Consider the following 26,256-nt stretch of genomic DNA (forward strand, 5'->3'; position numbering starts at 1 on the left):
GTAGGAATCACATCAAATATGTTTTAAGATTGATAAAGTAGGGCGAAGAAACCAAGCAAGATAAGTAAATAAAACTCCATTGTTTTTGTAACATTATATTTAACAAAAATATATTATTTACATCTCCCCTTTTGTAGCAGAGTTATTTAAAATATCCCCTAATTGAGCAATGGTAACAATAGTTAAACTTAACCCCTTTTCTTATAATAAAATTATTTAAACTATTCTTTGTAGAATTCTTCTATAGTGTCCTTGTATTTCTCATAAACCACATTCCTCTTAATTTTAAGTGTAGGTCCTGTAAACGAAGATGACCAATATGTTAGTACACAATATATACGTTTTTAAATATTAAATATAGTTAAGAGTAAATCAACTTACCCAATTCTCCGGTGTTCATAGAGAAATCTGAAGGGAGAATCGCGAACTTTTGTACCTTCTGTGCATTAGATATGGCGTGTTTATTGGCACGAGCTATACCTTCTTCAATAGCTTTGTGAACCTTCAAATTGGCAATAATAAACATTTAACATTGTCAATTATTTATAAAATTGATATACCAACATACTGCATATAGATTAATTAAAGTAACTAATATTTTAGACTAGTTGCAAATGTCAAGTAAAAAGGTTACTGAATAAGTTAATAAATAATTTTAAAGTTTCAACTTACAGCCGGGTCCTTCGTCTTAACAATCTGACTGATAGTTTTGGCGTTACTTCCAAGATTTTCTACCCATTTTCGTGTTTCAGTTTCCAGCTCATCAAGGGGATCTCCCGTTTCAGAGTCTATTTTGGCCTGTAACCATATTATGTTTACTTTTATGAAGCACAATATAGGATGTCTATCCACAAAGTGGATTGGTGACCTTTTTAAGGTCGTCTGAAACCGAACGCAGCTTCCAACGGGTTAAATTGTTAATCCGTGACTGTCCAGCAGTGAATATCCGAAGGCTAAAATGACGGTGACTTATGAACAGCCTTCCGTGACTGGCAAGTGGTTATTGCTTCCCGCTAACCAAATAATGTAATAAATTGTGGTCGGCACATCGTAGAGCAACAAAAATTTTGAAATAATCCAATAACGGAACTACTACTTTACTAAGGTAACATAAAAACCGGTGTCCATTGTGAAAGTTTCTGACAGGATTTGCGAATAAGCAATAATAATTATTACATGCAAAATGATCAGTTACGTAAATAGAATCTAAATAATACGCATACCAGATGCAATCACGCGATCTTGTTAAAACAGTTATAGAGCAGTGATATTGCGTGTTTTTGAAAAAGTTTAAGGTTTTTTTTTTAAAGCTAAAATTTCTTTTTGATAGTATAGCGGCAAAAATAACCACAGACGGTCCCATAAATCAACGTCAAGTCAAAATCAGGTAATTTCCTTGAACTCCTTTTTTTAAGTACTGTTTTTTATATGGCAAGGATGTAGTAATAATTTTGTAATAACAATTATGATCTAATTATATTTAGATGATGCAACACCGATAATTTTTTTTTGGTAAAAATGTTTTTTAACAATCATACTACTTACATTAATAAAGTTTTCCCCTTCAATTATGTTATAACTTTAATGAATTAAGGTGTAAAAGGTTTCATTAATTCATGTCAGCGGATACACGCCACGATGATCTGTTTTGCGCTGCATTTAGCGAACGTAAAAGCGTGAAAGGCTTACCAACCTTTAAAGTGAGCAGAACGGCGAGGAACTTGCGGCGGTCGCCGATCAGGACAGCGTAGCCGACATGTGGTAGCTGCGCCTGAATCGTCTGCTCGATGAGAACAGGCGCGATGTTCTCGCCCCCGGCCGTTATCAACAACTCCTGTGTAACAATACATTATTGCAGGGGTGGCCAAAAGCTCCTTGATAGTTCGAGTCATTGTTCGAAATTTTAAATTTTTGTCGCGAGCCGAAATTTAATTAGCATTTAAAACACGCAAACGAATTTTATTTTTTAGAAAAATTATATTAATTGAAATTATATGACAAAAGTACAAAATATGTGTATGTAAGTTAGATATAATGGCACACCTATCTGACAGCACTTCTATTAATACTTAAGATGACGGTTAGTTAATTATGACCGGTGTTTGGGTTTCCCTAATTTTGTGGCAGAATAATAATAATTTTATTCAAACCAGTAATTTGTTTCGATTTCCCAGGAGCTGATACATTATATAAATTTAAATATTGAAATAATTCGACAATCAGTCGGAGCCAAAAATAATCGTCCAAAGAGCCGCATGTGGCTCGCAAGCCGCAGTTTGGCCATCACTGGATTATTGTTTAGACGACATGAAAAAAAAAGTTTTGCTCGTGGAATTTAAATTTGAATTTTCGAGCGCAGTCATAAACATTCAACTTTAAAGACCTGGATATGATGCCACCTTAATGTAAATTTGTTATACAGTATTTAGGATTTTTGAGTTCGAAATACCAAATAGTAACGAGGGTAAATGAAGTTCACTCTATTATGCTAGTGAAAAACGATGTGACATGACAGTAAGGAAAACAAATTTTCACAAGTAGTGAGCTTCATAAAATGTTATCTGCCTATCAAAGGTGAAATCAAGCTGACATTTTAGTTCTACACTATGGAAAGCAGATACCCCCCCCTCCCCCCCAAGTACCTTACATCTCCGTAGACACCTTAAGGAAAACTATAGTTTTCAAGTTATGTACGTATTAAAATATTGATTTTTTTATACATTAACGAATGGAAAGTGGGTGTATTCACCTTTATCCTTCCGGTGATATAAAGCAAACCGTTGCTGTCCACTCTGCCAATGTCGCCTGAATGCACCCAGCCGTCTTCGTCAATGGTCCCCCTTGTTTTCTCCTCGTCATTCAAATAGCCCATCAAGACATGCCGGCCGCGCATCATTATCTCGCCGGGACCGTTCGGACTGACCGAACCACCAAACTTAGTTTCCGTACCTTCCAGTACTTCTCCTGAAGAATCAAGTCTGAATCTATAACAATAAAAAATCTATGTACAGGTGATTGGTCAAAAATTGGCGTTAGAGCTTTAAATTAACTGTAAAACGCTTTAAAGTTTTTACTCTAATTTCCAATTACTATATAAAAAGTGTTCACTCTGAAATATGTTTGTTACAATAATCATTTTTTTCTAATGGAATGCGACAAGCCAATAACTTATGGCAGTACAGTCTGCAGGAACAGATGATATAATAATTAGTTTTTAATATGTAATAATCTAAATTTTGAAAACAGTTTTCTTACTGTATTTTGCATTACGTCAGTTATTATTTCTGAAACCACTAATTTTTGAATAGGGTGCACTATACATTAATTGACAGCAAATATACTATACATTTAGCCTTTTAAAGATTTTACATCTATAACAAATCGCCCTGCATAAATAACAAGAGAATCGCCAAACGTGTTGCTACGCGTGAACCCCAGAATGCCCCGACCAATTCGATTTTTTTAAATATTAGCGTTAAGAGTCCGGGTGAAAATCTGAAATCGAGAATTTTATTGTTTGGCTATACGGTGCTCTGGTCTTGTTGGCACTGTTGTGGTGGAACAAGTAAAGCCTTGGTGAATCTAACTATAAATTTAAATTTGTTGCTTTTTTTATTGGTTTATAGATTAATTATTTTTTACGCTATGTTTAATGATTGCAAAAATCAATAGTCGCCATTAAATCTTTTTTATTCTACCTTTTGTAAAGAAAAAAATGTAAAAAAATTGCGAGGAAAATAATAGAAAAAACAACTTGTTGACGACTTGTTTTCACAACTATGCGTTGTTATAAAGTATAATAATTTTTCTCTCTACTATTACTTCACCTTGTCGATATAAAAAACAAATTAGAGAATGATTCAGGGTTTCGAATTTTAAGCTAAACTTCTTACTGTTTAAAAACCTCACATTAAATTTTAAAAATTAACAATCAATCACGTAACGTCCAAAACCAAAGAAAGGAGTTATTGGATGTAATCAATCAAAAATCTTGTACCATCAAGCGTTACAATGAAAATATAATCATATTATACTAGTCTTGCAGTGTACTAAATAAAAAAACTTATTTCTGTAAGTAATAGTTGTCTTATTAAAACATTAAATTGTTAAATATAGCGATCTAATTACCAGAGGCAGAGAAGAAAGATGAAGAGAGCCAATTACTTTAAACAGTACAAATGCAGTAAAGCTACTCTAGTCTGTAACGACCTTAATAACTAGTCCTTAGAAGATATTAGTAAATAATGTTTAGGTCACTCTTACTTGGGGTAAATACTCAGTGTGTGTGCGCCAGCCGTCTCGCTCATACCGAAAGCGTCCACGATAGGAATGTCGAGCGATAAGAAGAACTTCTTGATGTCCGGCGAGAGAGGCGCCGCGGCGGTGACAAACGTCTCGCAGCGGTCCAGGCCCAGCTGGTCGCGGATCTTACTGAATATCAGCGAACGAGCCATTCTGTAGCCGCAACCCATACCGTCGTACCTATATACATATTGATCATTATTATTACACTTTTTTCGAAAACAAATGTCGCCAAAATGAAATTATGTTACGAACCATATAGAAGCAAGTTCAAGACCAAGTATTTTCTTTAATATAAAAAAAAACAAAATCACAACCGGGTTGTAGTCGCTTATATCGTATAAAAAGCCCAACAATAAAAGTTTATAAAATATGAAAAATAATTGGATATTGCAATGGCCTACATTTATAAAACTCCTTTCAGTACCAAAATGTCATATCTCTATAATTGTTTAGTTGAAACATATAAAAATCATAGTGACATTACACACGTGTCTGTCTTGTCTGGCGAAATTGGACTAGTTTCATTTTGTTAAGTTTTAGGTCCTTTCATCAGATAAAATACCCTATACGATAACCAGGTCATCAAGACTCTCTGGTTGCCCCTGAGCTATGTGGCCGAAGTAGCCCAGAATCTGCTTGTAATGGTTGGTGGAAAGCCTGGTTAGAGTAAGTCGAGAACAGATCTGTTAGTTCTCCTGGTAGTACACGGTATGAGTAGTATCTGAAAGCAGGTCAATGAGACCAGTGGAGCCAAATCGTAGGATCCTCGACCATAGTTATCCAAGAACGCGATCCTCACTTATGATGATAAACGACCAAGAGAAGACTTTCTTAGTTTGAGACCGTGTAATATATATATATATATATTTGTGTGTGAGTGTATGTATGTATATATATATGCACGTTTTATATGTGTTCATTGTTAGTCTGAAACGTTTTATCTTTATATAATTTTGTGCCTTTTGTGTTTATTGTGTATTGTAAATACATTATTATAATAAATAGTATTTGCTTCGAATTTCAATTTACTTCACATTTTACATGTGTACAATCTTATTTATTATTATTTTTATGTCGAAATTCTTGCGCACCTCCCACGATTCTCACGATTCTTAGTCTTGTTATTTGGTAACAATATTTTTATAACTGGAACTGATGGAGCTAAATAAATATATTCAATGTAACTTACAATTTTACTTACATGGTGGCGTTAATGAAAACAAGTAAATTTTAAAATTTACTCCTTTATGATTCATGTATCCATTAATTTTCGCAATCAATTATCTTTAAAACAAAAGAATACAATCTATCCATTACTTGGTTCTTACAACTACAGGTATAAAAAGCATGCATTCATGCTGATCATAGAACATTCTCTACTATTACGCAATTACACAAAATAAATGTCATGACAAATGGATAAAATAAACAGTTTATTAAAGCAATCCCTACACTTTTTTACCACACGTGCATGCCGTCGCGGATTTTATGTAATATGAATCCTTAAAGCACAAATTACGCAATGAACTCTTGTTTCAATATTTTATTTACATTATATTACCAATTATCCATACATAGTACCAGACGTTTGATTTGGGCACGTCAGAAAATTCTTTCGTTGTAAAAGCAAGTGTCTTTCATAAACACATACATACATACATACAGGATAACATATAAGACAATACACAGACATCAGTCTATTTTTCGTAGAATATCCGAATCATTCCAAAAAATAAAACAGAAATTTTTATTAAAAAATTAATGATTCTTTAATACAATTTAGGTTTCATAATATTTCATACTTACCTACTACATTACTAATCAAACTGACGGTCCGAGATTAAAATTAGCGTTAAGAGCTACAAATACAGTAATATCGTTGCGATTACAAAAAATTAAGTTAATTATAATAAAAAGTTAACGTAAATCGTGACATAGTGATTCGAATAATGACTATATTTAAATTACACAAAAAGGTAAAACACAGAGCAGCTGATCAAATAAATTGATTAAACAGCAGTGCATCTGTGTCCACATTATGCACCAACCGCCGGCTATTTGTCCATTGGCCTAAAAACACAAGACTAAAGTGGTATTTTAATATTTTTTTTTAATAATAATATTTTTCGCAGCTAGAATGTTCGCGACCAAAGTAGCTAAGAATGTCGAAATTCGCAAGCACTATAATTATTTGCAGTCAACCAAACAACCTGTTTTAAAATACGCACAGGCCGAAAAATAAGCCCTTACCAGCGAGATCCTCAGGCATCCCAGAGCCTGACAGACGTAAAAGTGCATCCGAATACTAAGAATTAGGAAGAAAAAACTTTGTTGCATTACAGTGTTCCAATACACGATGGGTAAACAAATCCAAATTTGGAAATGTCCGTTCCTCCAGAGTATATAATTGTATATAATCTCATAACGGCGATACACCATAAGAAAACAGCGGTAAAGGAGGCCTTACAAGAAATGTTAAAAACGGCCAAACTCGTCAATTTCAATCTCCAAAAAAAAAGGTATTCTTCGACCTATTGTCGGTAGCTAAAATGTCTAAATTTCAGCAAATTGTCTATTGATTACATTTTTACACCCAAATATTTTACTATATTATGTACAGAAAGGTCGATGCTATTGTGTTTTGTGAATATCTATACCAACTATTAATAAGTTTTTTAATAGATACAATCTAAGCGATATAATTAATAAAGCATAGAGTATTTTACCTGCGATACTTTATCAAACACGTTAAGATAGGAAAATGTTCCTTTCACAGATAGTAACATCTTATCGCGTTATTTAAAATCATACTTACAAACAGGTGCACCCACAGAGGGATTTACCTTATTATAGTTTTCTATTTTTATAAAAACTGCATTATGAGGCAAAGGTCAATAATTTTAATATTCCTCAGAGAAATTCTGGTACTTTCTCGTAAGACGGGCGTAAATGTCGCCAACTAACAACGAACTTGAAGTCATTTGCTTTTTCTCTGATGTTGTTAGTGTTGTTAGCCTTAAGGCTTTTACAACTTCGTCGGTACTGAATTCACGGAGCGGATGGGTCCGTGAACTAGATAGCTGAAGTCAAAACGTCTGTTTTTCATTTATGGTTATTGTAATTTTTTTCACTTTTGCCCGGCTAATGAAAAAGTTGTAAAATGTTTGTAATAGATTTATTGAATTTATTCTTCATAGATAGTATCAAACAAATATACTATATTTAACTTTGTAACATTTTTATTCTGCATTGAAGTTTCATTCCTTTCTTATCTTGAAAATAAATTATTCATTAAGGTAGAATACTGTATAGGTTATTTATAAGTCCCCGATGTCTAATTCACTACTTTGTATGCATGCATGACTACATTTCAAATTACACCTACCGGAATTTATAGTCATTTGGCATTAGTATCTAAAAATAAATAATTAATTGCATACTCACGTGAATTATGTTTTATGAACATTTTTTTAGGTTACATTAGAAATATTACAGCACAATCAAAACAAAAGCCATCTACATTAATAGAAAATTTTAAGCATTCTATAATAACAATATTGTAATAGCATGCTTCAAATATTTAATTAATCATAGTGATTAATTTTTTTCCGGATCATAAGTCACCTTATTGTTCTTATGATACGAAACTCAACTGATAAATAAACCCCTACGAATCGTGATTAATTAAAATCCATAACAACTTGTAATCGCATGCAGTGCAGCAGTCAACAGCCTGAATTTTACGTACCAATACCGTAACGTTTGCAAAGTAGTGTAGTCTAGCGGAAGATGCTTCATCTCACTGGAGAAGGCACTGATTAAAAATAACTATTCAATTAAACTAATACATAGTGCGATTCGATTGAATTTCTTATATATAAAACACCATTACTCGTTTCTCGCCAGATTAGTTGAATCATTTACGTCGATTTGAATATATTCCTAATTTATACTTATCAGGCATGGTAAGTTAACATATCGAAAATATACACTGTTTTACACTATTTATATAGTTTTTTACCTGACTTTTTTCTGACATGGCTACACTGCTACCCAAGTAACATTTGCAGTTTCCACGGGTTCGAAAAGGCAGGGCGCTGATGGCGCTTAACCTTAGCTAACCATTTTTAGGGAAATGCGAGCTGAGGCTTTCGAGGGAGTTTTCGAGCTCGGGCCGTTATATTCCACAGTATTACGGAGTTGCCAAGCGTTAACATTGAGAGAAACAAAAGAAACTCCAGCATTGCTTCTATCTAATGTAATTGTGAGTTGGTTTTTTCTTGAATAAGATTAATTTCAATGGAATTCTCAGAAAACACAAGAACATTTAATTAATTTACTGTAATCAATAATAAAAAAAATGTGCTATACATATGCAAATCGACTGATTGAATATTCACGTCTGATTAGAAAATAAAATGCATGTCATACCCGTTCATCCTAGCTTCATGGTGTTTGGAACTCTTTTCCTTAGCCCACATCGCGATGCAACGTTTAAGACTACCGCTTGAAGCGCCTACCGCCATTATTTTCTCGTACATTTTTTCCCATACTCGAGGCACTGCTAGAAACCTAGGTAAAGAAAAAAGTATATAATATAATAATTCATAAAACTAATACTCGTAGTTTTAATTTATATATGGTTTTAGTTATATATGCAAATTTATTTAATAACACCTTAACATCAACATTCACATAATTTTAAGTGTTTTTCTCTTTGCCTTTTTCATTCTATAATAATATTACCCCCCCAGATTTTTAATTTGCCTGAGAGATTAATAATGACAATGTCCTGAAGTGCTCAGTGATGTTTAACTTTATAAACTATCGCACCAAGTAAAACGTACAGTCGATTAAAAATAAATTTTAATTCACACTTATTAGAATAATTGATGTAAATAATTATAAATAGCTTGTAATAGCTTATATTTTGAGCAAAAATTAATTGAAATATATCATTATTTCTTTATTTATTACCTCGTAGGCCTGACTTCCTTCAACGTTTCGACGAGAGTTCCCTTTAGCGCATCTGGTTGTGCGAAGTAGACAGGAATTGCGTTAGTTAAAGTTGTATATATATCAACAACCTGTGAAATAATGGTTAATATTTTGTTTGGTAATGTATATTTAAAACTGGCATACGTTTTTTTAGGTTAAATTTGTTAAGTTTGAAACTAAATTATACGTCAACAATTTTTCGACGGCTTTACTAAATAGTTTTTCCTGAAAATACCACTTTACGGAAAGGTTTATAAATAGCCGGTGTAGGTACGAGATTCACTTTGACTATTAAGAATGAATAAACATATTTATATTTTAATATTTATGAGTAAATTTCAATACGAATAGTAACATAATATCAGTCTTGATAGTTACTTGTATCTGATCTATGTGAGTAAACCTGTAATTAAGATATCTTTATCTTCCATCTACAAATTAATTAAACCTAACACAAAGTATCATAATGTAAACTCTAATAAGTTTTTCAGTTTGCATTGTTACAAAATTCTAAGTAATTTTCATTTTTATTTATTATAGATCAAGAGAACAAACAATGGTGAAAAATCAATCATTTCTGCCGCAAAACGTCTACCGTTAGGCTTACGCTAGCTTTGCTGGTTGATCATCTCCATTCCAGAACCTTATAGCTCCAGGTGCCACGTAGACCATTTAGTTCGCATTCATGTGTTCTGCGTGTCCACCGCCACGTCAATTGGCCAACTCGTTAGGTTATGTCAATTTACTTTCGTTCTTGATTGGATCAAATAGTAAATATTGCTCGATAGAAAAGTTTTAAAACTTATATAATCTTAAGAAACTCTTTAAATCTTAATTTGAACTTCTGAACTTTTTTTCGATAACGAGATAATTTGAAAGAAATAACTTTGTGCTGCAAGCAAAACGGCACATACGGATCAAATAGTCTTAAAGTATAAATTAATACTTTGTTCTGATTGGTTAACGTCAAGTGACCTTTAAATTGCTTTTACATAACGAAGGAAAATAACAATTCATCTTCAAGAACAATAGCATAATATGCAACTTACAATCAAGATAGAAAATTTTGTAATTGATGTTCAGTATTACACAACCAGCAACCTTCTTACCTATCCACGTAATTAAACGCAAACATGTAGTTTTGCAAAAAAATAAACAGCAGTTTACGTCAATGGTTAAAAAATACGCCTTTGATTCTGTCCTTGTGGATTATTATTGTAGAATAATATTTTAAAATAGTTTTAAACATTATATTCATGTACTTCTAAGGCTGAAGGTTTTGGCCCAAGATAAATGGTATTATATAAACGAAAGAACTAGATGAACAAGAAAAAAATTTAGGAATTTAACATATTTTTGAAGTCATAATAACACCCAACTTCATACATTACCTAAAATTAATAGAATTCTAGCTAGCTGACACTGATAGTTGCATAGCTATTGATTTTTTTCCGCAACAGTGTCCTTAGCGATACGTGGGATATAAAGCATATGTCTGAACAAATTTGCAATTTTAATGCAAAAAGTTAATTTTCCATAGTTTATCGAAAAAATTTAAACATAATGATAATTGGATAAAGGTATTAAGTGGTCTTTGTGATATCGCTGTCAAACTAATACCTTAGTACCAAAAATTATAACTTTGAGTTGTTATATAATAACAATTTCTGTAATGTTTAAAATGATATGCGATAAAGTATTTGGATTTATAATTAATTAAAGTTATTTAACGACAAAAATATTAATACGTAAGTCAACGTAAGTAAATATTTTCAGAGGCTTTGTTTGCAAAGTTTAAATCGTCCATATTGTATTCATGATTCTTACATAAAAAAATAATTCTTTTAAATTCCCATAATAAACTGCTTGCCTAAATGACATATGCCATTTCCGCTGGTTGAGAGCAGGCTGCAGAAGGCGCTTACCCTAAACCACTTTTATAGTTAGCACAGCACGAGGTCTCCCTAAAAGTCTTTACTCGAGTCACCACATTCTACTATAATACATTTTGTTTGTCACAAATAAGCCCACCTACTGTAAGGTTAGGCCACCCCAAAGCCATAAATCGCCTCGCTATGACTGATCATGCGCTGCTGAACCTAGTGGTGGCTAACCGCGCCGAGTGTACCGGCTCGTGGTCGTCACTGGAGAACCTTTCAGCCACTCCAGCTCTACTTCATTACCGAATAGAGAATTACTTTGGAAGTGAAGTACATAGAATATTTTTCGCGACCACTGTGAATCGTATAACGCTTAGACCGCATGGAACTGCATTGTACGTAAACTTGGATAGTAATAACAAATATGAAAATCTATAAAAAAGTGCACATAGATTAGATTGACATTTATTCGTTAACTTTAACTTCGTACTCTGATGAGTAATACAGATACAATGATTAAGGAGATTTTATTTTACTCTTTTATTATTTATGTATTACTAAGTCTTAACACAAAGGCGAGCTTATCTCCACAAAATCTTAAAGCGTCAGGTTCTAAATATAAGTTTTATAAATATATGCGAAAAACTTTCTTTATATTTTTCATGCGAGTAAATTTCTTTATATTTTTCAAGGTTCTAAGATTTATATCTGTTTGAATCTTTTGTACTTTAGAATTCACCTGCAATATTAGCTATTTTTAAAATTAATCCACGTAATGTTAGTTTAACATACAGAGGAAAATTCGCACCATTGATTTCTAGATATGTGAAGAGCTCAGCTAATAAAAACAAATTAACACTTCAAATATAGTTAGGTAAATTAGCGTGGTGCATACCTGAGCTGCCACGTGACTAAGGGGCAGAAAAGAAACGAGGCTGTCGACGGTCGGCGTCAAATCACCTACGCGCTCCGTAATTGAGAACGCATCCCACGTAAGATTGTCGTGTGACAACATGACGGCTTTCGGCGGACCCACGGTGCCAGACTGAAAATAGCAATACAATTTAAAATTCATATTCTGAAATTCCTTATTCAACATACGATGGATTTCGTATCTAGGTTATGTCAAGTTGAGTTTACCACCTGTCCAAATGAAATACCTCGGACCTAAGAATAACAGGCAAAAGAAGCTCAGCAGGAGTTACTTTTTAGGTAGTATAAAACTACATAGTCTAATAAACATTGAAAAATACAAGAAAGGAACACATCATTCCCAAAGCGTGCTTGCTATTTTCTATAAAGTCATTTACAATATACTAACACTTCTCACACAAACGTTCATTGACAATTTTCAAATTTTAAAATAAAAAAATGTTCAAATTTGATTTTCCCGCCATAGCTAATGAGCTGCTAATGTATGGTTTGGATGAATACGCAATGGAAAAACCGTAACGGGTTATGAATGCCAATACTCATCATTCATATTCCAAACAGTTTTTGTATCAAATATTTTAATTATTCGCTGAACTGTTGATATTTTTTGATGGAACATTGTGAATTAAAATACTTTTTATAAGCATTCTTTATATCTTGTACCTTTTTAATACTCCATGGTAACTCCTATTTTTAGTTATATTTTACAGTTACTGTTGGTCAACAGATTTCCGGATAATTTTATTTTATATAACATCGCATCTTAAGCAGCAATAGGATTTTGATTTTTTTACAACATCGTAATTAAAGTTTTATTCAAATAGTTACTAATAAACAAATTGTCGCACCTAATCAAGTCATAATTTCCTTTTCATTATTCTATCTAGTCATAAATACTTTGATAAAAAAATTATCAATTAAGTTTATGATGACTAATATTTTTAGTAATAAAGATAAATATCGAAGCGATAAAAAACTTATGTCCATAAAGATAGTATCGTGCCGATAATCGCAATATTTTTATATAATGTTGACCGTATATATTAGACAAGGTGAAGCAAAGTTGATTGTAAATTGGTTAGTGTTTGCGTCATATATGACCCATACTCTAAACAATGTTAATAATGACTTCTCAGATTTAAATAATTATAACCAAAATTGAAGGTATTTTGGAATAACTGTCTTATTCACGTCCAACACCATAGTTCTATCCGTGGCCAGGAGCGCATCGAAACACTCGAAGCGGCGGGAAAATACAAATAAGAATTAACTGCGACGTAACCCGTCAAAAATAGTTTTATTGATATTGTAAACAACTTTAGAATACCAAGTCAATGCCGAATAAATAAATAAATAAAATTTTTATTAGTAATTGACGACATTTGTTTGTCGACGATGGGAATATATGATATTTTAATATCCTAATTATTATGTAATAAATTCTGTTTTCCGAGCAATAAAAAGTTGTAAAAGCCGATAAGATTAACAGCATCAAATATAGCGGGACATGAATGACTATTATAAACAAGCTTCTTCCCATAGAGAAAGTCCGACTCATAACGACGCCGAACCAGTATGAACATGTAGGTGAAATAATCTTTCACGTAAAACTTTATGCACTAAGTTATTTTTGCTATAGATATGATTTAATTGCTAATTGCCAATGTAATATTTTTTTAAAACTAGAAATAGAATATTAGCTGGACTGAGTTTATACCAGAAAATATTAGAAAAAGTTTATGACTTTTCGAAGAACGTTGTTGCCAACATAAGTATCAAAAAGGCAGGTAATACAGGAAACGGTATTTTTCATTAATCAATAAGACGATAATAAAAAGATACAAAAGTAGTTTTTGGCACACCTTTTAAAAAAGTATCCATATGTAAACCTGTCTTTAAATATCTACTCAGCTGTTTATGTTTGTGTAGACTACTATCGTCTGTCCCTTTCACTTTGTACGAACCACGGCGCGCCCGTGGCCTACGCACGAATCTGTTTTGAGCAACCTAGGGATATGTGAATAACGCGCGAAACATTAACATGCGCGAAGATTGATTACTTTTGTAGCGTCACTTTATTTGACAATGATATTTTGCTTTTGCTATTTAAAAATGGAAACGTCTTTTTGCGCCTTGACGCCTTTGTGCGCTATCGACGTGTGCAATGAAGGTGAATTTTTCATTCAGGACTACAATAAGAATAAGGGTTTTGGTGATGACTATAGACTGTCTATATTAACTCGATTTTTTTTAAATTTCTCACTACTGCCCAAATGGCACTTTCAGATTCGGCAGATACTTTCAGAGGTGGCAGGGCGCAGAGTGCGCCTAGGCTAAGACCTCTTTTAAAGTAGCGAAGCTCGAAAGGCTGGGGGAGCCCTGGCTCGGACCGCTACATAAGGCCATTTTACCAGATTGAGAGGCCGCCGAGACCTTAGATCGCTTCGGTGAACGCTCCATGGTGTAACCAGGCCTCCAGGGCCCTCACGAGAGGACCTGAACTTGGGCTGTCACTCGTCGACAATACCCGCATAGCATTCTGAAACAAGGGCGCCTGAGAGGGCAGAACTTCTGTTTGGCCGGTTGCTTTTGCGTGGCTATTATCACTACTACCACTTCGGAAAACGTTAGGAAATCAACTTGTGTTTGAAGAACATTATTAAGAAAACTAACGGGCTGTTTGTAAACATAAAATGACCACCCACAACAAAGCGGTGCAGAATTTGGAAGGACGGCGGTGTCTATCGCATTTAGACATGTAATGGATAAATGGCGTAATTATTAATGCGAATGCAGTGACTAGACCACGATTGTTCGTCGACACAAATGACCAGTTGAAGGTATAGTTTCGAACGTAACAACCTATTAGCAACTATTTGATTGGTTACAAGGCGTAGTTGAGTCGAAGGACAAAGATGATTCACTGTAGTTCTAACGCCAACGGACGGTAGATATATTATTCTCAAACAGGGAAACCAGAAATGAGGTACACAATTATTATTTTGCAGTATGTACGAACACAAACCGTACCATTGGATATCTAGGTAGATACCAATTCTGGGTTTGGGTCTATTTATCGCGTTTAAAATCTTTCATACATCGCTCAAATTGCTAGTACATATACCGAAAGCATTTTATTAGAAACACTATTAGGACAAATTGCTTATTTTTATTAAGAATGTGATGATATCTGCATTTTAGAATTCTATTTTTATAATTTTCCTGAGGAGAAAAGATCGTCCCGTTTAGCAAATTTTATATTATAATACGCCTTATGATGTCAATTAGGTTATGAAACTAGTTCTTCTACATTTTATTTTGAAATGGTACAAAAAGAGCAATTCTAAATACAAAATATGTAAGCAAGCTGTATGAATAGCTGTAAGACGTCTACTGCAAAATAAATGTATAGAAATAAAAATAATAACTTACTGTGTACACAAGGGTGCAGCATTCATTAACGGCCATGCCCCTTAGAATATTATTCAACTGTGTGTCTTGTTCTTTGGCACCCATTTCCATTACCTGTTCCCACTATAAACACACATATTACATTTAAACAATATTCTAGAAAAAATCAGCATTAAATGATAAATATAGTGTATGAGGTGTAGTGTAAGTTTAGTTAGTGTTAAGACTCTTTAAGCTTTCGCTTAAACAAACGTTAATCGATCATTGATATTATATTTGTAAGCACATTACATAATTTTAGGTTGGGGTTTTATCCATGGTTGGATGCACCAACCCCATTGTAACAATCATAAATATTCGCCATTACACTTAGCAATACTGGGATTTGTTTGAGATTTGTTGATTAACTTTTGGTAGTTTGAACCACACAGTAATTAATTTGTAAAATAAGGCTGTATGGGTAAGGGCTGTTACCACATTTAAAAAACTTACGCTATAAACTCCTGGTATAGATGTATCCACAGGGCCTTCCCATTGCACTATAGCTTTCAAATGTTTAAGGCGATTGCGAACTGACAGTATTTTGTCAAGCTGTTTCTTATCCTGTACAGTACATATATTTGCCCGCGAGGTCTCCAAACAGTGGTAACAGGCTTCTGGAGAGTTCGTTGTATATATGCCCGCCGCATAACCTCTGTATGGATATAAATTGGGCGTCTATAAGAATTATTTGTACTTGAAGGTGATTAGTTTTAGGTGTAAAAGCTTGAAAGTATAAAAGCCCTCTTGTGAGTTAAAATTTTTGAAGCCGAATTTTGAAAACGATTTTTTACTATTTTATCGTAAAGTTGTTTATTATTTCTGGACCCATTGATTTTTGGAAAGAGTTTACCATGAATTAAATGAAAACAAGTGAGGTATACATTCACAACTTTAAACCTTTTATACCTATAACCAATTACCGTGTATGAAAAAATAAAAAAATAGTAAATAAGCTATTTACCCAGCATGGATAGCTGCGAGATCAGAAATGTACCATTGTTCCGAATTAAAACCAAGTATGCCAACTGAATGGTATCGTTCTAGACCCAATTTTAAGAAACCTTTTGCTATTGTGCGTACGCGCTCTTGATACTGTCTGAAAAAAAAATACAAATTAACTCTCATCTGTCATTTATTCTTTCCGTCACTATTTGAAAATGTAAATAATTCTAAAAGGAAAATATAATAATCTGTCTAAGAAGTAAAATCAATACTTTTTTAACATATTTTAAATAATTACGACCAAAAGGTAACAATTTTCACTTGTATATTAGATAACCAACTTAAATATTCTTCATTAACGGAATAAAATCGATGTCGAAAAATAAAATATTTTTTCTCACTTGTAAGTAATTTTTTGCCACTGCCCATTCTTTTTTGATACCAAGGCAGTGTTGTCGGGATATCTAGCGGTTGTCCGACTTAAAAGTCCCGGTACTGAAATTGGGGGCTCGGACGCTACACCTCGAGGTTCTATTCGCAGTTTAACATAGCCTCCTGGGACGCATGAAATGTAATCATCTGCCGGTATAACTTGATTGGGTCCTAAAGAAAAAAATGAAAAAAATATTGATCTTATACAAAATTAAATCAGAATACAATATTGATAAAACAACCTAATATCAAGCATAAATCGTTTATAAACTTTTCAAGCACGATTTGGTAATTCATTGAGCATCTGCCAGCACGCTTCCATGCACCTTCCACGTGTCCCCGTCCAGAATAAAAAGATTTATTTATTTTTGAACGAATCATATAATGATGTCATGACAAACCTCCTCTTATTCAATTTTCATACGAAAAGATTTATGTTATCTTTTTTCTACAAAAAAAACTAAATTTAATAAAGTTTTTTTTTCTATGGTGCCAGTTTGCCTAGCTCGTTAATATATACTGCCAGTTTTTATCACACATGATAATAAATTGTAACTATTCTTGCAAAACGCATACATTGTAAACATACAAATTGTAGTGAAAACAATGTCATTTAACACGAGGCCTTGAAAAGTATGAAACTTATTACAGTTTATCTCTGACTTCGAATACATAATTTAAATTTAGAAAAGTAATAATGCATAAAAGCTTTTATGGACAATTAATTCTTATTTACACCGAAATGGAACGGTAGAGGATATTGTCGCCTAGCAACTTAGATGCTGTATCATTACTGAGGCCTACCAAGACACGCTGCAAAGTGCACAAGATGCCGCATCGTGCTGTATCATGTGTCTCGGTCGCACCTGCTTATCACAAGTTAATGGCACAAGCTCAAATATAGTATGAATTTATATCTACTCACTACTCACTACTCACTCACACTATTGTATATAAAGGCGTATATGGGCCTGCCGATCATCAGATCTTTTTTTATGATATTACAATATCTAATAGGAATTAAGACGAACACTAATCTATTTCTAGAACGTAAAGGCACATTCTTTCTCTGATAATATATGTTTTGCTATCAGAGAGAACATTATGCATTGTACAATATATAGTACAAATTAACGACCAAGAAATTCATTTACCAAGGCCTACATATGACACAACAAAGGTAATAGACACAAATGCACCAAAACGAAACGCTGTTACCGCAAAATAAGCGTTTAATTACTTACCATTTAGATATACTTCATTTACGCCATTAGGCATCTTATTTATTTTCACTTTCTCCTCGCCGTTTTCCACGATACCAGTCGACATTTCCTAAAATCAACGGAATCAATGAAACATTGTTAATTTTTTCTAAATTCGACAAAATCTAAAAAAAATTAGAATAATTGTACTCGTGATTTAAATGAATTTCAGTATCAAAAAACTTTTATCATTGTTTCGGAGTTATAATTAAACATTTAAAATTTCAAGGCTGAACAAGATAAACTATTGTTTCACATCTTGTTAAGGATTTTGAAAATGTATTAATAAACCTGAATCGTCGATTTAATGTTTCCATTGTTCGTACAAGTCACGCAAATGAAGACCAAGACGTTGGCGAGACTATAAAAAGGTATTTAGTTATCATAATTGTGCAAATTATTAGAACTTCCAGAACTTTTATCTCAATTTGCGCCATTTGACAGCCAGATGACATTTTACTAGATATCCATCCTCATAAAGCAATACGAAGAAAAAAGAAGAACACTCATTAAAAAGTTAACATATCACATGTATTATTTACATGCGGAGGATTGTCGTATTTTTAAAACAATATTTAAAATTTTTTTGTGTAAAGTTATTTTTATCAAGATAAGTACTTAATTTAACCTAATACATAATTGTATTTAAATTCGTAAATTATATCGTTTTCCCTCTCCGATAACTAGCAAGCACATACCGTCTATTTTATCTAATTTAGCCAAAATAAGCAACTACCGGAATTCGGAACAGGGATATAACCCACAGATTAATAATACATTATGTCTATTTGATTTTTTTTTTCTGAAGCACAATTCTCAACTTTACAGCAAAATGCTGCATAACGCGGGTATGATAATATACGTCATGCGTGTAAGAATAAAACTTATCTTAGTTCTTTATTAGTCTTTTTACACACTTGTAGGAATGTCTTTCCGCCATTAATTAAAGTTTATTGTATTTTACAATCACTACATCTGTAATAATATAGAGCCGGTAATTTTTACAATAATTAGAGTCAAGGAAATAAATAAATTGAACTCCAGCCGTTTTATGGGAAACTAATTGCTTCCTATGCGAAGAAAAAAGTTAAGCCGAAATAAAAATAAAAATATTAAAAAAATAATTCAATTTGCAATTGGAATTTGTAATTTAAAATTAAAATGACATATGCTATAAGTTAAGGCAATCTAACAAATAAAGGATCTATCATAATAATGTTGACATTAGCAAGTGGTGACTTCAAATTTTTATTCTGTCGTGGGTGTTTACTGAGGAAAAATAGTGTTATTTTATACAGCCCTAAAACTTACAACGACAAACATAAAGTATGTGCAAGTATGTCATATAGTTTAAAATAGTTTTTGTTCAAATGCTTGCGTATCGTTATTTCTATACCAACACGTTCTTATCTCGATATGAGATAGGATTTAACCAGTGTTATTACATTGTACTCATTCAAGTTAACACGGACTATACGAATTAATTGCCATAAGTAAACTATTTTTTCTCAAATTTAATACATACTGTAATTGTAATACATACTAATTTATTTAGTACCTATTGTATTATAAACAATACTCGAGAAATGTCTCTGGTAAACACGCGATTACCCTGGGCAACTTTGTTAATAACTGATTAATTGCAAAAACTATGAAGTAAATTATAAAATATCATAGGTAGTTATGATCAACGAGCTCGCTATCTACTAATATATATATTTTTACATATTAGCTACGAGTATATTATTTTTTAATATCATGTTGTGGTTTTAATACTTCGATTGTAAAATTACTTTCTTTCTTTTGCTATGATAAAATGAAGTAATACTCTCCTATACTAACTATTCTAACAATGTAAACAATTTACAGGGAATATACTTATTTGGTTTATGTACATGATTTTACCACAAAATGATTTCGCTACTCAAACATACTCGCAGTAACGTCAAATATTTTTTTGGTTTACTACTCTTTAGCACTAAGCCCTTTAGCAACTTCTTAAAAAAAACTTCTTTTTTTAGTCCTAATTAGTTTTGGTTCCTTTCAGTTCTTAATTAATTTTAACGTATAAAAAATAATGATCATTTTAAGGTAATGTCCAGAAATTTGACTCTGCATATGATTTATCATTAAACCTTTACCTTTTTGGTTTTGAAATACTTATTGACATCAACCTGCGCTAGCGCCTTCAGGTGAATTATGTATTCTAAAAGGTAAACGGCCCATTGCATTCTATTAATCGCCTAAAAATTTTCTTTGTTCAAACAATGCCTCGTGCAATCTCTCGTACCACCTATCATTGATTATACTCATGCAAATCTTTTTAATAAACTTATCCTTCGCTTTTATAACTGCATTCGATTTGATTTTAACCTTCACAAATTCGACCACGTCAACGCTCGGGCAACTATTCGAGTCTTTGCCCATTCGCGCGCGGAGAAATTTGCGTTGTTTAAACTACTTTCTATTCCTTACTTATATTCAATATTTCGCCTTCCGGGTTTTTTGGAGTTAACATGTACTTGCAATTCCTTAACTTAAACGAATCCACGGCTATCGAACAATGTTTTACTACCTTGTCTCCTGTACTATGCGCCCTACTTTTGTATAATCACGTCATAATTAAAGAGTCTGCAAACTGTTATACTTTAAAAAAGAAGGTTCCAGATCATGAAGCAGAAAAATGGCGTAATGATCATTACTTTTCTAGTATATTTTGTAATATATGTGTTTTTTAATATTATATCCGTAAATTATTGTTATATAAATAAATGGTTATATTTCCATCTACCTTGATATATACATAGCTTCGTACAAGTTTTGACCCCGAGTGCTGTTTGTTTGAAATTTTAAAAAGTTTCAGTGCTTATGCGTATTGGCCGCTACCCAGCGTAGTTTTATTGTTCATCCTCTAATATTATTACATATTTTTTCCGTTTCATAAAAAATGACCCGTATATTTACAATTATGCAATAAAGCCCGTGAGGTTAAACTAAGTTGTTGTGGGTTTGTTTTAGACATGTTTTAAAAGACATATTTACGAAATTTCAAATTTATTTTCAATTTTTTTACTGTTTATGTACGTACTGACTCTGATTTATAAATTTTTGAGTCTCTCGAAGATAAGCCATAACGCATAAAATATTATTTAAAAAAAAAAAAGTTTTATAGCTCTCTCCCTCTACTACTTGCGTTTAGATATGAGCAACCAGTTATAGTCAAGGGATTAATTATCCCTTGACAATGATTAATTACATTTTTGGCACGCAGCCATTGCAACTATGTCGCCTAAATATCGATAAGATTGGGTAATATTATTGAGCAAAACCAATACCAGATATACATTTGCTGTACAGACTTATTATTAGAAAATGCATAACGTATATTTAACATTATTAAGAATAAATGCGTTTACACGCGGGCGAAATATCAGTCTTCATTTATCTTTTGCATGATACGGACGCATTATCTTGTTATTACGTTTATTGTTCTTGTTTGTCTTTCGACTTGGCGGATTGTCAACTGATTTCTATTTGACATGTAATTAAAACGTGCTATAAATATATATAAGTACCTAATAAGTCCGGAACCTGACGGTGAATCAGATAATGACGAGTTTTTTTTTGGTTATATAGGAAAAAATACTAGCGTATGTTTTAAAAAAGTAGATGTGTAAATAATTTTTAATTTTTTTTACTGCTATTACTAATTGAGAAACCTTACTACAGTCAACTATACCTGTTGCTTTCTTATAAGTACGGTTAAAAATGCGCCAATACATCTGTCAAAAAAATATTATACAGCATTTCATAGTATTTAGAACTATACTATGCCCTTGAACAATCCTATGAAAGTTTGGGAATATTATTAACAAGAGAAAACTATATATATTACGAAAAATATAAAATTAAAATAATAAATATCTATATAAATTACTTACTATTAAACGGGTAGCTATGTGATTTAGACGCGTCAAAAGTTTATATAACAGACACATAAATAAATATGAAGTTAATTATACTATCACTTTTATACCTAGCCTCTAATAGTCATTATGTACTTGTACCATTCGTAGTTATATAACTTGTTTATAAAAAATATTGCGTGACTGAAGTAATATTATTAAATATTTATAATTGAAAAATTATGTTTACATATGCCATATATTCTGTAAGACTTTAAATAGGTAATTTCTAAGTTGTTAAGAAAATTTACGAGCTATTTAAAAAGGTATACTAATTAATAAGATATATATCTATACGACCAGGAATAAATTTAGGCAATGTTAAAAATGAAAAATGAAAAAGACGCTTCCAGATTTTCTTGTACAGGATGTCAATCAGCAATTAGCGTCAAAACGATATTCGAGAATAATTAATTTATAAACAAAAAAAAAAGTCACGTATTTTTAAACTATTGCCATTCAAAAAAGTAAAGATTTTAGTCTTTGAATGGCAATCTATCTACAGTGTTATTTATATTTCTATTACTGCAAATATATATTTCTAATTATTTTTATTTAACGGCACGAATGAAAGAGTTAAGCTTCTATAAACGTCATACTGAAATTTATGCAATAATCTGATTTTAAAACTAAATAGCACATTTGTTAAATCTTGTACTTAAAATTATTATTACTTATATATCCAACTTTAACAAATCGTGTTCAAAAACAAATACTTGATAAAGATTTTTTCATTAATCTCCTGTGGCTATGTTACTAATCCTGTCACCAGATTCCAACTTGGTTTTAATTTATAGGACATGTTGTAAATTCTCTCGATCAGTATCCCTAGCATAGCATGTTATTTATTTTCTCTAAGCAACATATTTAGCGTTGTTCGTTGCCGGTAATCTTCACGACTTTTACAGTTTCAACTAACTTAGAAATCGGATCTAAAATTTTTAAGGCATACTTTTATGGTATGTTCTAAAAAAAGAATGTTTGCTATCTGTGAAAATAGCAAACATATTCTTTTGCAAACACATACACAAGCAAATTGCATTCTTTAACTTGTAACTTAAATTGAGACACATCTGGCGTTGACTTGGTTGTTGTTTGTTTTATTTAAACCACTGACCTTATCAGATCATGAGTATTACTTTCTGGTCCCATCAATAATTATCTTAAATTTTAACTACTATCCAAAGTCTCTTTAATTATATTTAGTAATAATTCGCATTAGTTCCAGTCAAAAATTGCAGTTTTCGGAATAATTTGTAAAACCGAATCCTTTATTTTTAACGGTAAGAAAAACATGTATTACTCTTATCAGCCAGCAACAGTCACGGTAACGGTGATTCGATTAACGATTTATAGAATTTATCGCGAATATTCTTTTTTTTATAGATACAACTATTTTCATCAGTATAATAATTATTAAAATTTGAAATGAACTTTATAATTGTTAATGTACTAAAAAAATTATGTGACCTCATCTATTCAACATAAATTTATAAAGATGTGATATTTTCCCACGAAATATCATACAAAAAATATAAAATTTATAAGCTGCGAGTATGACGCTGATGGGTGTTTCAATGCTTCTTACTGGTGAATAAAAAATGTGCGCTAAGTAATTATTTGATATAAAGATTTTTAATTGTAAAAAAAATCCAAATACTAAGCAAGCAAACAATAATTAATTGAACTTGAAATGTTTTTTTAATTAAAATAACTTCCTCTTACATATTTAGCTTATACTTAAAAAAGAGGGTCAAGTAACGGATAACTGTAACGGGTAAAAGTACCAGGTACCTTATCGTTATAGTACTAGATAACATAACCCAATACGTAACACTATCGATTTGAAAGTTATAGGTAATTTAATAACAGAAACAAAAATAATAGTAAATAAATGAGATAGTACTTTAATACATTTGAGGTATAATATTAAATATCCATTTGAAAAATATTATTAAATGTCTTAATTAAGGCTGTTAAAAGTTTTGAAGTACAATGAACAAAAATTTAATTTTGACAATCTCACCGATATTATTTACAATCGTTTGTAAACGAAATAGAACGCGCACTTATTATCACTGCTGTCAAAGGCCAAAGCACACAACAAATAATCAATTATTTAATAAATTTTAACACACATTAACTTCACTAAAATAGTTCAATGTGTTATCGCGAGGAAAATACGCGTATTAACGCAACCGCAACACCAAGAGCTTGGCAGCCAACTGGCGATTTGCCCTATCGCGCCACATTACGGTGTAAAGTTCAATATCGAAGACGTTTGTTTAAATTTTTTTCAACATCTATTAAATCGATACTAGTGATTTTTAAAAATACAACTATGTACACAAAACAACAAAAAAATACATGTTTTATAAAAAAAAATAGCACGATACGTACCGTGAAGATTACACAGTCGTCTCTTTTGAAGCGACGCTAGTCCGCAAAGGTGCGATGTGGCTCGCGTGATTATTCTCTCTAAATGTCGCTCGTCACTGCGCGCGATAAACGAACGCATATGAACGTAATGTGGTTTGCTCAAGCGCGCATTCTGTTTTCTTTGCCCCTAAGCTCTGATAAATATCACATCGGCTTTAGCTAATCAGTACTACAATTACAATAATTTTACTTAATTTAAATATTAAGTTGTTAATATTTTAAGACATTCCCAGGGGTTTCTTTATTTATTTCGTTTAACATGTATCCAAACTGGGCAGTGTTATGAAAACTAATATGTTTACAGCTATAAATGGGTTTTTTTCTCGTGTGGGTTTGGTCGTGGACCCGGCACATAAGATTACTTGATGTCTCTTGGCAAATGACACATTCTGACGCCAAGTAGCCTTAGAAAGATTTATTTATAAATTTTTTGAGCAAAAAAAGTCCGAATTATATATATTAAAGCTTTTATTAATATTGGCTATAGTCAGGGTATATACCATTTTCAGTAAATTTATTTTCAAAGTCGATATTTATGAAAAATCAAAACATAAATTAAAGTTAAAGCCATAAAAAAACTTATAATAACCAGTATCACAAGGTTTTTAAAAGGGCTTAGTGCAATGAAATAATTTTAATTACTTAGTATAATCAATATTATCGACATCAAGGTCAATATCGCGCGAGACCGTACATATTAATACCATTTCGAGCAAGTTATCTAAATCGGTTGAAGGCATAGTAAATATATGACCAATTATATATAAAACATACCCATTTTTATTGCTCTGTATTAACATGTTTTGATAAAAAACAAAGCTGATGTCGATCGCGGGATTATATCGATAAGTGTTATATATCCCTAGGGGTCTAATTCAACATAAATAAAGATAAATATCTATTATTTATATATGTCTTTAGCAATGTGCGTAATATATACCAAGTGGTATTTAGAAACATTTTGTAATTGAATATTTTGAAATATATCTAACATGTATCTAACATTACATATCCGGTTGAATTTCCCGGTTCATAATTATTACCTATACAAAAACACATCAAAAAGATCTATTTCTAGTCATTATGAGAATGATCAAAACCGTTTTTCTTTAATTCGCTCTTTTTTCATAGGACTGTTTGCATTTGGCATTTACAAAATTACCCGTGTTTGAGGTAACCAATTTAATCACACTATAGGCGCTATTTAACCGATTAAGAAATTAAGAAAGAATAAGAAAGTAATTTTGAAGCAAATTCACGCTGTTACTTGGTTACAGTAGTTTAAGAGGCAAGAAAAGTGACGCGAACAGGTGATTACACTATCCCTTCATGCTTTGCGTGTAGATGTCACTAGGCGCAGTGATGACATTCAGAATTAAGTTACATTGTTTTTTGTATAACAGTACAGATTAAAATTTTAGGCCTAATATTGAATTTATTTACCAAATAACTAACCATAATGGGACGATCTCCTCATAGATTTTTCTTCAATCGTTTAAAATGAACATTAAAAAATATAGAATATATTTATTTATAATTTTCTTATTTCTCTTAAATCGAAAACGATTACTTCTAAACATTTCGATGCTAAATTTATAAGTTTTCGAGTTGCGAAAAAGTTCCCTCTGTGATGTTATATGTCTTACT

At 32.0% G+C, this 26,256-nt stretch overlaps 1 protein-coding gene across 3 annotated transcripts; it reads right to left on the bottom strand.

The window, feature by feature from the left end:
* Positions 1-103: 103 nt before the first annotated feature.
* bgm (bubblegum) lies at positions 104-24,695 on the bottom strand. Of its 3 annotated transcripts, none has more exons than XM_068770886.1 (16): positions 24,571-24,695; positions 18,188-18,275; positions 16,913-17,114; positions 16,531-16,665; positions 16,020-16,221; positions 15,549-15,650; positions 12,079-12,228; positions 9,283-9,392; positions 8,737-8,877; positions 8,054-8,119; positions 4,264-4,482; positions 2,750-2,984; positions 1,694-1,834; positions 673-798; positions 382-502; positions 104-298 (listed from the first exon to the last, which is right to left on the bottom strand). In XM_068770886.1, exons 2-16 carry the CDS (start codon positions 18,270-18,272, stop codon positions 222-224), a joined length of 2,112 nt encoding a protein of 703 aa, XP_068626987.1. In that variant the 5' UTR covers positions 18,273-18,275; positions 24,571-24,695; the 3' UTR covers positions 104-221. The 3 variants fall into 3 exon arrangements, with proteins under 3 accessions (XP_068626987.1, XP_068626988.1, XP_068626989.1); XM_068770887.1 differs by lacking the exon at positions 24,571-24,695 and adding an exon at positions 24,197-24,381; XM_068770888.1 differs by lacking the exon at positions 8,054-8,119 and having other exon boundaries at positions 24,571-24,694.
* Positions 24,696-26,256: the final 1,561 nt, after the last annotated feature.

Source organism: Battus philenor, unplaced genomic scaffold (assembly GCF_028537555.1).
Source record: "Battus philenor isolate CCGP_79_NKW_IND1 unplaced genomic scaffold, ilBatPhil1.0.hap1 SCAF_3, whole genome shotgun sequence".
In the NCBI taxonomy this organism is placed as follows: Eukaryota; Metazoa; Arthropoda; class Insecta; order Lepidoptera; family Papilionidae; genus Battus; species Battus philenor.

Excerpts from the sequence above, each read along its gene's own strand:
- bgm (XM_068770886.1), bottom strand. The coding sequence starts at position 18,272 with ATGTCGACTGGTATCGTGGAAAACGGCGAGGAGAAAGTGAAAATAAAT. Across the intron at positions 16,666-16,912 it reads TGGCAAAAAATTACTTACAA|ACAGTATCAAGAGCGCGTAC; the intron begins GTGAGAAAAAAT and ends TTTTTTTTTCAG. Across the intron at positions 12,229-15,548 it reads GCTGCACCCTTGTGTACACA|TCTGGCACCGTGGGTCCGCC; the intron begins GTAAGTTATTAT and ends TGCTATTTTCAG.